Raw genomic sequence first — 16,023 nt, forward strand, 5'->3', positions numbered from 1 at the left:
GTTAACTACCTCTTCTTAATGAGCTACAAGTGTTTCCCTCGGTCAAAAGATGTTTTGAGACAATCTTAAGGGAATTAGTATCTCAAAACTTCCGCTACCTTTCGACAAGCCCAATAGTTGACAATTGAAATGGTTAGCTTTCGGAATTACTGAAGCTCCCACTGATGAAAGGAGCCGATATAGCTAAAGATTTTACTAAAACAGACAGGGTAAACAAATACGTACAACCATTTCCTGAATTCCTGAACATGTTTTTTCTTATTCACAAGCCCTTTATCAGGGTAGTGTACTGACCATTGACTTCCAAGAACAAATCATGGGAATCCATGCTTCTTCACAAATACAGAACATCTGCCTATCATATTGGAATATGAAAGAGTTAAGAAAAATAACAAAACGGTATTTTGCGTGACCAAAATACACAGGTAAATTTATTATTATCATGATAGGGTAAAATTGCTTCAATGTGGCTAACTTCCAAGATAAACAGGTGGCCAAGTTACAGAGTAATAAGTAACGAATGTCTTGTGGAAAAATGAAGGTTCAAGACGAACCAGACCAAGATAAGCAGGTAGTCAACTTGGAGAGGTGGCCAAGTTGACAGGTTTTACTATATTTGCTTTAATTGTGTCATAAACCTTGACTATGGAGATCAATTGTTATACTTGTTTCTGAATTTGATACTTGATTTTTATTACTTGATAAATTTTCAGCTGTTTCCTGCAACGTAACAAAACTCAGCTGTGTCTTCAGTTTTATTAAAGACGTCAGTCCTTTTATAAAGTGTACGTTAATTTAGCATTCTTGCTCTTTATCCCGTTTTATAATACTATAGAGAAAAATCCTTGGTAGTTTGTTTTCTGTATTCTGGGACGTTCTACAGTTATATCTGTGCTATAATCTTTATTATTTTCATCGCATTTACATCCTTAGAAAAAACAAACTGCAGTAGCGTAATGATCTGAAATATCATGATCAGTGTCGTACGAAAAATGGGATAGCGAGTAGATGTCCTTATTTATAATTATTATCAAGTTTTCTTAAAGTCAACATATTCGGTATATCAATGCATGGTTTTTAATGCACTAATTTATATAAAAGCGTGAATATTGCTATATGTGTTGTGTGTCAAGGGTTATTTTCTTATGTATCGAATTTCGACCTTACATGCTAAACACAAAAAGAAGAAAGAAAAATGAGTTAAGTTGTTCAAGAAGTAATCTGGAAAACTACATGATTAAGCAAACAGTGGAGTTTGCGAAATATCCTATAGTAGGAAAACAATGACCCTGGACGCACCACACAGGTAACAATATTCGCTCTTTTATACATTTTGTATATTTTGGCTTAACGAAGTATTTTGGTTCATATATTAAAATGAATACATAAATAAAAATACCATACAGCTTCATAGTCATTTACAAGCTGTGAAACATCATTTTGCTTAAGTGCCCAACTGCCAGAATAAATATTTTGATGAACATTTAATTTACAAGATTTCAAAGCAAGTGTATTTTTAGATATCCAGCTTGTAAAATAAATTTGGAACTAGGTAAGAAACATTAGAGTTCTTATTTTTCTCGTTTCTTCTTTAAGAGTCATTAAGTTAAAATTATGTAGCCCGTAGCCCATTATTCTAAAGAAATAGTGTTAACAATATAAATTGTTTTCTTACATTTACTGAAAGTTTTTAATATACTCATTCGTTGCAGAAAGCCAAAAAGAAGCCTTTAAAAACTGTGAATCCAAAAGACCTGGGAGTGGACACAGCACCCAGAATAGATATTATAAGCGTTGAAGATCCACCACAAAGACAAGCCGGCGCCATAGTAGCAGATGTGGATGAGTTGATTAGTAAACTCAAAGATGCTGGACGCATATAAAAGACTTACACTTCTTTTAAAGTAAGCGAATTTATACTTTTTTTGGGGAGGGGGGTGTAGAAAACGTTTTATTTTAGCTTACTTGTACAAGGGGGTGCTGATAAATTCTTAATCCGACCAAGGCGGAAATGGCCAACAGCACTGCAATATTTACAAGTTATTCCACATATTTCCACGAAGGTCAGTTCACTTCTGACAACGTTTCTGTAACTTCATTAACAGTTACAAATAAAACTATGGATATTGGTCATAAGAAAACTGTTCTGTGACCATTATAACCTCTTCATCTGAAAAGGACCTCCCTTTATGTTAAAAAAAAGTCCATAGTCACTTGGGGCTAAATCTAGTGAATAGGCTGCATGTTTAATTCGTTAAAAGTGTAAGTTCTTCAGAACATCAAGGGTTTTGTGAGCTTTGTGTGCAGGAACATTGTGCTGAAGAAACAGAATATCTTTTCGAAGCTTTATGCGTCTTTTCGCCTTCAGAACGTTATTCAGTTTATACAAAAGGCTGCAGTAGTAATCTGCAGTAATTATTTGGCCCTTGTGCGGGTAGTCAATTAACATCTTTGAGCGAAAACACTGTTGCAAATACCTTTCGTGGAAACTTCTTTGTTTTGAACTCTTTGAGCCTTGGTGAACCTAAATGACGCCACTGCATTGGTTGTTTTGTTTCCAGGTCATAGTGGTGAAGGCAGGTTTTATCCAGTTACAAGTCTGTCAAAAAAGAAACGCCGATCGGTGAATGACGAAATATCATTCTTGAGCTCTCCACACAAGCCGTTTCTGGTCTGCATTCAAACATTTGGACACCCATTTGTTGATGGTTGTCCACATTTGTTGTTGTTGGTTTTTGTATACCCAAATGTTGATGAACAATGACTCCAGCACGTTCTCTGAATGTTTACATTGTCATATCATTAGATGAAATATACCGATCGGCTAAAATCATGTCACGAACCAGGTCGATTTTTTCTGGCCGTGTTTCTTCACACGATGTTCCACTCCTAAAAAGTACCAAAATCTCCTAAACGCATATATATTTGTACAACGTGATACCTATTGAACATTGGAAAATTCTACATCAGTCAATGACATTGCTTTTTTCTTAGGCTTGGAAAAAAAAAGGGGAAAAGAAAATTGTTAGATCTTCATAAAAAATGTGGATTGTAACTGAAAAAGAATGCTCTTTGAGATTATTAAAATTAACCTTTACTGTACGGGAAGTGGTGGAAACTAAGAACTTATCAGGTCTCCCTCGTGCACTAAAGATTTTTCCTGTTACAGCCTTTGCATATTTTATTTAAAAGTACAATAACAGTTGTCTACTTGGACTAGTTCTTTTTAGTGACTGGATAACAGTACGAAAAAGAAGGAATATAAAAGCATTAAAATCAGATAGTACTACATGTAGTCAGAAGACTGCAATGGTAAAATTCACTATACCGTAACATGTGGCATAAAGTTTTTTTTTTCTTGGCTTTTAATTATGAAATGGAATGTCCTCTTTCAGATGCCGAGTGATGTCATCCTGGCATCCGTGAACATTTTCCAGTATGACGTAACTGTTTCACCTACTTAATTACGTATTAAATGGTGATGGATAAGTTAAAATCTCTGTAACTAGCAACCATACACAATAGAAAGAATTTTTCTCAGCCTATATGTAATTGAATCTTTCCACAATTTGGTGGCCATTTCTGGAAGTGACGATACAGTAACATCACAATTTAAAAAATGCACTTTAATAATTCGCTGTGAACAAAATATTTAATCAAATTGGACTAAACTGAAAGAAGTGACAAAGATATATATACAGAGATACAGTACATGGTCCCTTGCAGGAGGAGTTAAGGGGAATTTGCCTTTTCCTTGATTTTCGAAGGGTGTTCAGTTTTTGGAAGTATATATAAAGACATACTAATTTGCTTACTACATACTATAGTACTTAATATATGTATATTAAATAATATAGTTTATTTATTGTAGCATATATACCAATATGTAAATAACATTTGTTTTATGATATATTATGTAGACGCGTGCGTCAAAGGGTGTGTGCATTCACAACTGCTCTTATGTTTTGGCCTTTTACTCCTTTCCCTCCGGAATATATATATATATATATATATATATATATATATATATATAATATTAGCCGTCCCTTAGAAAATGTTCTGCGGACGGCCCTGTATATATAGGAAAGTAGATCAAAAAGTGATAACTCCTGCGGCATAAAAATTGTATTAATGAACATATAACGGCAAAAGGTATTGGAAATTATAGCCTGAACTGTCCTCTATAGAAAAGCACCATTCAACATAGTTTCCATTTGAACCCATTTGCTCCATCAGAACTATTTTGAAAAAAAAAAAAAAAAAAAAATGAATTTGCTTCTTGAACCATGATTTTAAAGCTGTTTTAACTTCATCAAAGTTATTGAATCTGAAACCACGTAGGTTTTCTTTCATAGGGCCAAAGATGTAAAAGTCAGAAGGGGCCAAATCAGGGCTGGGCTGTAGGTGAATGAGGTACTACTGACCAACCCATTTTTTACATACAATAGTCTGAGTTGTGAAAAATGACGTGTGTGGGCATGCAGCTCCACACGCATAGTGGTATAAGTTATGCATTTCCTCGTTATGAAGTTCTTCATTCTCTGCTCCGACGATTATTGCTGTTCTCGTTGTCTTCATTGATAGTTTGACTCTTTACCTTTTGGAATTCTTTGTTTCCTTTATTGACTGATTTTCCTTTGGGTTTTGTTTCGTCTCTAGTACTTTAATTCTTCTTGTTATCTTTGGAATTCCTTCAGCTGCTTGAGCTGCTATATTTACACACGTTGGTCTCACTATCATCTGTATTTTATTTTCTTTTTCCATTTTGGATGTCTATTAGCTTTTACATCAATGAATTCTTCCTTCAGTTTTGTATTTAATTGGTTAAATTGTATGATCTTTCCTTCAAGTCTGGATTGTCTGTGCAGCCAGCGGAGCATTATACTTCTGATGTTGCATCGTAGCTTGCCTAATCCTTTGGGATTTGAGCTTCTTTTCTATTGTGTTAATGTCCTTTTAGTATTGCCCTAAAATGTCTTCTTCGTTCTTCTTCTTCTTCGTCTTCCCCGGATAATTCACCTTGATTCCGTATGGCTGGTTAGACATTGACACTTTCTACGTTCTTGTGTTCCTTGTAGATCTTCCTTATCTTTATCCATGGTTAACTCATAGTTGTAGTTCTGATTGCTTCTCGAAGCTTAAGTTTGAAGGGAGAGATGGTCTTCGGTCCGTTGGGCCTTCCATGAAGGTGCACTACGATTAAGGGCTGGCAATAATACTACCCCAAAGTTCACGCTTTGTTGTTTCTTGAAAGTAATTTTCCAAGATTTGGGCTTAATTTCGAAAGGAATGGGGGTGAAATAGGGGATTGGAGGGGTAACTTGCAGCCAACAGTCTGGGTATTTAGTTTATGAAGTTTGGTGTTTTTATAACGTAAATTGTGGAAATTATTTTTCCTTTGTGTTTACCTGAATAGAGAAATTTTCTCAGTCCGAAGGTTATACTTTTTTTTTTTTTTTTTTTTTTTTTGCGAGAAATTATTTAAGGAACTTTAATTTGAATTTAGTGGACTGTAGGTCCTGCGCTATGGTCGTCTTTATCGATTGGTCATAGGAGATTCTGTGATGATGATGAAGCTTTTGGCGAAATTGGAGACAGGGCCAATTTGAGAGAGGGGGAAGGCAAATCCAAATTTTATACTATTCCTATTGTAACCAGTTGTTCTGTCCTAATTTTCGTGTGAGGAAGTCGAAATGAAATGAAATAAAGTTTAACGGTCCGACGATTATATCTGTTAAGCTAAGGAAGACAATGATTGAGGTAAGTGAATGATGAAAGAATTGGTGGAATGAGATAGTGAGAAGAAACGGGAGTACCCCGATGGACATGGTGTTGTCCACCACAAACTGGGTCAGGGATCTCACACACTACAGGTAAGCGCTATACCACTGAGCCACCGTTTCCCCTTTGAGGAAGTCGAATCTGGTATCAGTCTCTCTATTAGATTTGGGCCTGGATGTATTTTGGACTTGTTTTTAATGTGTCATTTAGGAAATTCTTGTACTGTCTATGTTACTGATTTATACTTCATAGTATGTTCCGTGGAATAAGCACCTAGGTGCCAGTTCAACGAACGGCAGTGTAGCTGTACTGGATCTCCTTTGTGGAAAAAACATATATGTCATCTTTGGTCAGTAACGACCACCAGATGTTCTAGCAGTCACTGTCGTGGAAGCCTCTCAATGTTAATCTTTCGCTTCTAAAACTCTCTTGTCCTTCGAGGTACCATCACCAGATTTTCCCTGTGGGTTGATTTATTCTTTATGAGAGATTTGCCACTGTCCAGATTATGTTCCTTTATGTTTGCCCGCTTTTATAATACGTGACATTAAGAGCACTGCATTCACATATCAGTCAGTGCCAACTCACATGTTCACCAACTTCAATATGCCTATGTTTACACAAAACTTCGGCATACATGCACAACTTCGATGATTCTCTCTGTTTGAAAGAGTAAACATGGTCAGTGACCCCATACAACTTCAGTAGGATCTAATGAGAATCTGTGGAGCTAGATCATGAAACATCTTAAGAGGTGCAGTGTGTATAATTTCCCATTTGATTTGTACATGTTCACGCATAACTTTAAATGCGTCGAATTTTATTATTCTGTTTTCAGTTTCAAAGAGCATACTTTCTCGCAAGATCCATATATTTCAGGGTATTATGAGAATCTTTGGAACTAAGCCTCAACAGCTGATAGTGTTAATACAATGTGTATGTTCATGTATAATTTCGTAACGCGGATACCATCGTAGTGGCCACCAAAATGTTCCCAATTGCGGAAAGGTTCGACTACATGTAGCAAGGCAAAAATAAAAGTAGTCTTCCATGGTTGATGAGTTATAGATTTCCATTACTTTTTAATAACGTAGGTTATATATGACCCAGTTATTATATGAAATTTCAGAAAAAAAAAATATACAAACAAGGGAGTTAGGAACATTCTGTATAGCTTTCTGATTCAAATTAAATAAATTCTGCAAAAATAAAAATTCTGATCAAGCCATCATCTTGAAAAATGGCTGAATTCCAAGTGTTTTTGAAGGAAGTTGCTGGTTTGGATTTAAACGGATATAACCGACACACTAACTGTTTAATTGATACAAACTATACCTCCTTGGAATCAAAGTAAAATAGGATTTTATAGCACTTATCTGTAGTAGTTAAAAAAAGAATAGTAATGGCGGGAAATTTTTAAGATTATTGTTGAAATAATCTCTCATCTCTTCAGATACAAGAAGACATGCTAGTATGTCGGAGTCAAATCTGGCGTCTATGGGGGTGATCGAATTGCTGCCATTCAAAGGATCTGATAAGAGTTTTGAGCAGCAGTATGAGGGTTTATTATCGTAAAACAATATTAATGTCAGACAGTACGGTGCGGAATTTATTCTGGATTGCATGAACAAGTTTCTATAAGGGCTTACAGTCTTGGGTGTTGAAGTGTTATTGAATTTCACTTTCGTTAAAGATTGCAAATGTTGCCACTTTATTGATTGCTTCTTGGATTCAGCCGTCATGTGTGACACCCGTGTTAGTGTAGCTCATTAGTTTATCATCTTCCTTATGGTACTAGATCAAGAAATGTCCAAGCACTGATACTTCTCTTCCTTTTGAGTTCTTCGTCAGGCGTCTTGGGAAAAAGTGAGAGCGCAACTTTCTGATACAGTTGTTTAGACAATTGAACGTTACATTTGTGGAAATTGCTTTGCTAGCGTAGTTCGTCTGTTTCCGCGACTTACGGTGTGTACAGTTCGCGGCATAGAAATTGTTACAAAAATTATAAGTCCAGATTAATAACAAACTTGCCCTGTTTTCTTATGCATCCAGAAATACATGTCTCAATCGATTAGTTGCTTCTAGTATTCAATACAACTCATCCCCCTCCTCCACCTCTCCTTGTCTAAAGCAGTGAGTGTGACGTAGTACACTCTTTCCATTCAGCTGAAAAAGAAACAGGAATCAAGTATACAACGTTATAGCTTTAAAACAGTCTTTTTCATTCGTTTGTTCTGAAATATTTTTGAGAGCCTAAATTAAAAAAGGAGTCACACAATGTTCTCAGAGCTTCATGAAGACCTTTAGATTCATTCTTTCCCTCCTTTAAAGACTGCAAGCTATTAAGATGCTCCCTAAGAAATCTATGGAATTTGCCAATAACGACAGTAGGTTTTGTGCTTCGTAAAGTCTGTAATGCACGCACAGAGCTCTAAAATAGCTACTGATAGAAATGAGTGTTATTAAATGATTCATTTCTTTTCAGTAATTGCAAGCAAATGTTCCAGGGGGTCATTTGGGCAGGACAGGAGCGTGTAATTCCCCACCCCTTGATTTTCATAAATACGTATTGTTTGATCAAATGTATAGTAATACACTAATAAAAAAGTGAAAATCTTATGTCGGCGCATAATCTCCCCCTTCCCCCCCGAATAAAATCTAAGAGACTGCTTTTAGCAAAAAAAAAAAAAAAAAAAAATTCAAGTATGGAGACAGAGAGGGATGATTTATATACACAGATTTAGAATTGGGGAAACATGATCGGACAGTATTCGTATTATGACAAAAATTGTGATTTTGTGAAACAGAAGAAGGGAAGGTTTCGAACTGCGAGGATCACATTAGGCAGTTGTCGAATTAAGGTGGAGAACTCTTTTTGTAGCATCAGATGATTACAAAAGCAGAGAAAGATCTTGAGAACTGAGAAATTAAGAATTTAAAAAATCTGAAACTTCCGAGACGGGTTTCGAACCACGAATCTTGTAGTTATCGAACCATGACTATCCATTCTGCTGCGGAGAACTCTATGTACTCGTTACATATGTTTCCTTTAGCTACGTTGAAAGGTAACTTAATGGGATATTCCAAAAGTTGACTCGGTGGATGCGCCGTTCAGATAGGACGTAAACCTCTTGTAACTTAGTTACAATGTATCGTGGCGGATGTAAATCATTGATCAGGACCATAACTCAATGAGCTTTGAAATACAAAATAACAAAAAGCCTATAAGATTCAGTCTACAGAGCAATTGTTACTTAAAGAATGGACATAAACTATTTCGAGAATCGAGAGCTCCTCCGTGGCTAAGCGGTTTGCGTACGCGCCTTTGGCGTGGGAGACCCGGGTTCGATTCCCGGCGGGAGCTCATGTGGTTCGGATTCCACGTTAATCAGTAGGTCCACGTCTCATATAACCTCGCTGCTGAAAGGGACGCTAAACTAAAATCAACTCAACTATTTCGAGAATCAAAACAAGACGAGAAATGTTTACGATATTTTTCGTCTTGTCTCGATTCTCATCTCCAAAGTGAAACGATAACTTGAGTTAGCCTTGTCCCGTTTCGAATGTAAAATGTTAATTCTCATTTTTTGTTTGTTTTAGAAACGAAATGAAAAATTCCTCTTCTCGGGGCAACATTAAACAAAACCAAAATATTCTTGCCAAATGTCACGTTTCTGCTTGTAATGGTATGACCTGAGCGATAATTAGCTCGTAGCTTTTAATCATCTACGAGATAATAATTATTATTATTAGTCTAGTTTAGTTTATTATTATCACTATAATTATTCATGAAGATTTGATAGTTCAAGTATTGAAACATAGTAGTATTCAAATATCTGAATATAATAAAACGTGTGTTATTGTCGATCAATCGATATCAAAAATTCTAAAGTAAAAAAAATGCCCAACGTGGACTCGAACCTCCAGATTACTGATTCAGAGCCTTGACCACAGAACCACGATCACTACGCGGTAAATGATTCGTCTTTAGTCTCGTTAGTTTAGGTTTCTTTGCCTCCGCTGGCAAAGTTGTATTTCTTCGTTTCAGAACATCTTTCGTATTCCTTTTATGATATAAGAATAATCTTCGGCAAAGTTTATATTAATAATTTGAGTTGTTGTTAAATCTTTGGTTCACGAGTTTGTTTCTTCACACGAAACCACAGATATGACTGATTTAATTCTCATACTCTGCATTTGCTTCAGAGCAGTCGCCATTACCTGATCAATGATTTATATCCGCCACGATACATTGTAACTAAGTTACAAGAGGTTTACGTCCTATCTGAACGGCGCATCCACCGAGTCAACTTTTGGAATATCCCATTAAGTTACCTTTCAACGTAGCTAAAGGAAACGTATGTAACGAGTACATAGAGTTCTCCGTAGCAGAATGGATAAAGTCATGATTCGATAACTACAAGACTCGTGGTTCGAAACTCGTCTCGGAAGTTTCAGATTTTTTAAATTCTTAATTTCTCAGTTCTCAAGATCTTTCTCTGCCTTCGTGATTATCTGATGCTCTAAAAAGAGTTCTCCACCTTAATTCGACAACTGCCTAATGTGATCCTCGCAGTTCGAAACCTTCCCTTCTTCTGTTTCACAAAATCACAATTTTCGTCATAATACGAATACTGTCCGATTATGTTTCCCCAATTCTAAATCTGTGTATATAAATCACCCCTCTCTGTCTCCATACTTGAATCTCTCTCTCTCTCTCTTAATGTCGACCAGGAACTCATATGGCTTGAGATCAAACCTTCGACTCTTGAAACCAAATGTAAGCTCTCTAGCAATGTGCTATCGTAATTCTATAGGTTTTTTTTTTTTTTTTTGCTAAAAGCAGTCTCTTTTAGATTTTATTCGGGGGGGGGGGGAGATTATGCGCCGACATAAGATTTTCACTTCTTTATTAGTGTATTACTATACATTTGATCAAACAATACGTATTTATGAAGCTCAAGGAAGGGGGAATTACACCCTCCTGTCCTGCCCAAATGACCCCCTGGAACATTTGCTTGCAATTACTGAAAAGAAATGAATCATTTAATAACACTCATTTCTATCAGTAGTTATTTTAGAACTCTGTGCGTGCATTACAGACTTTACGAAGCACAAAACCTACTGCCGTTATTGGCAATTTCCATAGATTTCTTAGGGAGCATCTTAATAGCTTGCAGTCTTTAAAGAAGGGAAAGAATGAAACTAAAGGTCTTTATGAAGCTCTGGAAACATTGAGACTTCTTTTTTAATTTAGGCTCTTAAAAATATTTCAGAACAAACAAATGGAAAAGACGGGTCTAGGATGTTTCGGTGTAGGGCGTTTTGGTGTAGGATGTTTCGGTGTATGATTGCATTAACCATATGCTAGTAATGAACAGTCATGAAATGTCATAGTGTAGCCACTCTGCAATAGTGTAAACTGATTAACATTGTTATTGAGGCTCATTGTTATTGCTCAATCTCTTCGTAACATCGGCGTATTTTTTTCGTTTTTCTGACTTCATGTCCGCCAATTAACTTATTTGTTCCATTTGAACAGCACTAACAAGGAGACTTACGGAAGTGTAATTTACTGATTTGAATGAAACTTTGCATACTTGTAGAATATCAAAAAATAACCGTCACTTTTTTTTCTTACTTTGGCAATGGTGCGGGATTAAGGGTAGAAACCACACTTTGAACGTTAGAGGTGGCCTCCAAGCATAAACAGAAAATAATTATTAAAATAGAAGATTAAATGATACGGCCAGCTTACTGCCAAGGGGTTTTAGGACAGGTGATTCAGAATCTGACGTTAAAATTACAAAATTCAAATTGGCGGATCCAATATGATGATTACAATTACAAATAGTCTTCTGGTTTGAAATGTTCTGCAGTTAGCCAAGAACAATTATAATTGGCAGGGACTACTGAGAGAAGGTGCAGACTGATTTGAAACCCCTTTCTGTACTTATTGTTTGATTAAACCTATAGCCCAAAAAGTTAGAAGCCAGTGCCAATGCATTTGTCGCGAATGTGAAGCAACATGTGCTATTGGAAAAGAAAATTATAATTCTGACCAATACGGTTTAAGTTGGAAATGCAGACGGGACGTACTCTAGTGTTTACAGGGATACAAACAGTAGAAAGTGTGGCACAGTCAGTAAATTCTATGACTTGTAGCTACATCATACAGCCTTTAATTTCTGCAAATAGTGTTTTGTTATCACCACTGTTAATTGTTTTGTAGGAAAACAATGGAACATTTGGTCTTATAGTTCAACACAACCTCTTTAAATTTGAAAATATCCTTGTGAAAGCATCAAATCCGGGACAATTAACATCAAGTGTTATGAGATCATGGTTCCAAGAGATTTTTCTTCAAGCGTCTAATGCAAAGTCCATTTTGTTATTAGCTTCGTGGTCACAATTCATCAGTTTTGAACCTATTTTAAGAACAAAAGAGTAACTCATAATAGAAACCATTTCTGCAGGAACAACTGGTAGGATTCAGCCTCTTCTTGTGTTCTTTAGGCCGTTAAAAAAAAAAAAATTCTTGAGGCTTTTTCTAACACTGTCCTCTATAACTATAACATGAATTTATGTCTCCGTAATAATATAATTAAGATCCCAACACTGATTCATAATCAGTTTTTTTTTCTCGTAGATTTGCTAATCTTATTGGGTATGCGTGATATAAAAGCGGTTATTTGGAAGAAAAACCACCCGTGTTTGAAAATTTCCTTTCAAAGATTGTGCAGCATTTTGCGATTTGTGCACAGTTATTGCCGTAATAAGGTGTGTGTGGTGTACACAATGTTTATGCATCACACACTATTTACTATATATCATTACCATAAAACGTTTTCCCAATCAATTAATAATTATAACATTTGAGGATATAAGAAGTTCTGACATAGAGTGAAGCAAGGGGACTTACTATAAATAAGTAACCCCTGTCAATTACAGCAGCATTTAATTTTTATTTTATTTATTAATTTATATTTTGTACTTCATGAATTTATTTTTTCTTAACGAATAATTTTCAATTTGAAGAGTGGACGTTTCGGTGTAAACATTGGAACTTTTACACCGAACCAGCCTCACACCGAGACATCCGTACACCGAAACAGCCGTATCCCGAAAAGACTGTTTTAAAGCTATAACGTTGTAAACTTGATTTCTGTTTCTTTTTCAGCTGAATGGAAAGTGTGTACTACGTCACACTCACTGCTTTAGACAAGGAGAGGTGGAGGAGGGGGATGAGTTGTATTGAATACTAGAAGCAACTAATCGTTTGAGACATGTATTTCTGGATGCATAAGAAAACGGGGCAAGAGTTTGTTATTAATTTGGACTTATAATTTTTGTAACAATTTCTATGCCGCGAACTGTACCATACACACAAGGTTCTTGTCAATTACAGACGGCCAACCCACACGTAATTCATCGTGTACGTTCTACCTGCCTCCAATGAACAGTCTCATTTACGTATGAACGTTTTCATTGCTCGTAGCGTTGGAATCACGCACTTGGCAAATTTATTGATTAATTTCAGCTGATTTCATGCTTTATTGATTAATTTAATTTCAGCATTTCTTGGGCTTAAGAAACGGATAACTGTCCCTTCACAGGCGGCGGTTCTCTCAATCTTACGGTGCCGAAGTGGCTACTGTTGGCGCCCATGGATGTCATGTGTGGTCTGCGCATGCGCAAATACGTGTCCTGTTTAAAGATATTACAAAACACTCCTCGTATAATAATAACGTATTTAATTGATTTATTAATGTAAGTTGATATTTTGATTGATTTCCAAAAGTACCAAAATATTCATGGATACAATAATTATGTTCTTTTTCAGAACACTGTATGAAGTGCATAATGGAAGCTGGTAATAGCATGGGAGATGATCAAATAAAACAAGTTTATACAGCAGGATTTATTAAATTGTTAATATAAATACTTTTGTAAAATATGTACGGATGTTTTTGTATTAAAGAAATTGATTGTCTATAATTTGGATAGTTTTTATTATTGCACAATGCGTTTCATGGTAAAGAAGTTAGCAAGAGTTCATCTGGACTTGTTTTTTCACAAGGTTTGCCTTTTGATTACTAACACAGGATGCGGCTAAATGTTACTTATGTTGAAAATAGGATAACACATTTATTGTACACACCAATAAATACAACAAAATGCGGTTCAGTTAGTCTAGTGCCTTAGGTTCGTGAAACCGGTCCTAACGTTTTGGAGATTTCCTCCGTGAAAGATATCATTGTCATCTCCCGGGTAGTACACTTGCCGTGACGTGGAGTATAATGCGTAATTTCGCAGTCTCATGACGAATTAAATTTTTAATGCTGTTAATATATGGGATGGCATGAATGACACTTGAGATTTAAAATCAATCTCTCTCACACACACACACACACGAGTAAGGTCTGGTGAATTGTAGGACCATTAGGTATCTTCAACGCTATTTTCAGGTTACCGGATAATGTTTCGGAAAGTATGAGCTTATCCTGTACGGATACAGTCTCACGTCAGGGACAGAACCACTGATTTATGATTACTAAAGAGGCTATTGGATACATAGTATTAAAATTAAGAACTTAAATTGTACCACAATAGAGCCCTTTATTACTATTGATATTAGCTAGTGTTTTGGCAATACGCTTGAGCCTTTGTCTTTAAAATTTATTTACAGGACTAGGAATTTAACACGATAAATTAATAGTGATACCTATGCTTACTTACAAGATGGCTCAAGTGCATGGCTACAGCGCTAGCGCGAAATATTGAGCAAATAAATTCTGAAGATACAGGACTCCTTAGTTTCACTGATATTTCTTTTCCTGAAGTTGCAGCTTCAGGTTATCACCCCACGAATACAAAGGATTTGCTTAATACGAACTGCTCCACACAAAATATGCGCTGTTGCACGCACCAACATTCCATTTCTCACTAAGTCCAAGGTCACATAGAATCCATCAATCACTATCAGCGACCCCTCACACAAACAGTATTACAAACATAAATGCCATGTCTTGTATCTTTTAGTATACAGTTACATTTAAACTGGTGTATAATATGCATATGTACTTTCATTATTGTACTTCTAGTACAGTTGCTTTTTGCGTGCTGATGGAGGATTTCTGAACACTCTAGGATCTCTGCAACCCTTGGACTTCAAATTAGATAACATTAGAGCTCATACATACATATCCCCAGATGATTGGTGTGTAATCTATCTTTGCTCAAAAAGCGGTAACTCGTTTAGCATACAGATTGAAACCTTCGGTAACGCACTACAGAAAATTTTACTTATTCTTTGCGAAGCCATAGCTCAGCTTTGTAAAGGATGGTCTATCGAACTTTCGTACGAGTGCACAAAATTGCTATTGGTCAAGATTAACGCCATCAAGCTTGGAAAGATAAAGTCTCCCTAATAGATGTAGAGTTACTGTATCTTGGGCTAAGACAAAGAAAGTAGTATTTTGGGGCTTTCCGACTTGACAAGATAAACATATAGAACTATAGTTCAAGAATGGAAAGTTACGATGCCCAAAATAACTTCCAAGCTTGGAACACTTCAATTACAAAACGAATTTCATGTTTTATTATTATTATTGTGTTGGACATAACTCAGTTTATACGATATTAAATAATAAAAACGAACCTTTTGTTCTAACTACAAACAGGTACTTCATGGAAAATTGACACTCGGCTTAAATACGAAATGTTTAATCTCTCATTATCAATGGCAACATATTTTTACAACAAAGAACATCTATCAACATTCAATGAATAATTAACATTAAATATCTTTCGGATGAAAACCCAGACTCCGAGTCAAGAAACATCTTTCTGAAACGGTATTCCCATTTCATTACATATAATATCAAATATAAATTACAATGGTTAGATAACCAGCGAGATCTTGAAACATTTAATTATAAATTACTTCTCCAATAATAAATTACTTCTTGAGAACTCCTGTAACTTAGATATGAATTACTTAATTTGTAAAATGCATATTTTAGGTTAAGACGAAGCCAAACTACTCTGTCACTCACTAAATGAAAGCTGGTGTTGGAATATTCACGCTACAGAAATTATGTAAACATAATTTCTATGATTGGACCTGCAGGATCCAGGTTATTTTGTACCCCATTATCATAATTATTCAAGTTCCCATACTAAGATGACACAAACATTCATGCTTGAATCTAAATATTTTCCTCTTTTTTCTGTTCTGTT

General features: G+C 35.7%; 1 protein-coding gene across 1 annotated transcript in view; it reads left to right on the forward strand.

The window, feature by feature from the left end:
- The window catches only part of Etfb (Electron transfer flavoprotein beta subunit), a 49,009-nt gene extending 35,230 nt beyond the window's left edge, over positions 1 to 13,779 (forward strand). The window contains exons 6-7 of the mRNA XM_081730607.1: positions 1,713 to 1,904; positions 13,625 to 13,779. Of these exons, the coding sequence (XP_081586733.1) occupies positions 1,713 to 1,883 (171 nt within the window). The 3' untranslated portion in view covers positions 1,884 to 1,904; positions 13,625 to 13,779. The remainder of the gene's footprint in view (positions 1 to 1,712; positions 1,905 to 13,624) is intronic.
- The last annotated feature ends 2,244 nt before the right edge of the window (positions 13,780 to 16,023 follow it).

Source organism: Thermobia domestica, chromosome 11 (assembly GCF_964235325.1).
Source record: "Thermobia domestica chromosome 11, izTheDome1.hap1.1, whole genome shotgun sequence".
Lineage (NCBI taxonomy): Eukaryota > Metazoa > Arthropoda > Insecta > Zygentoma > Lepismatidae > Thermobia > Thermobia domestica.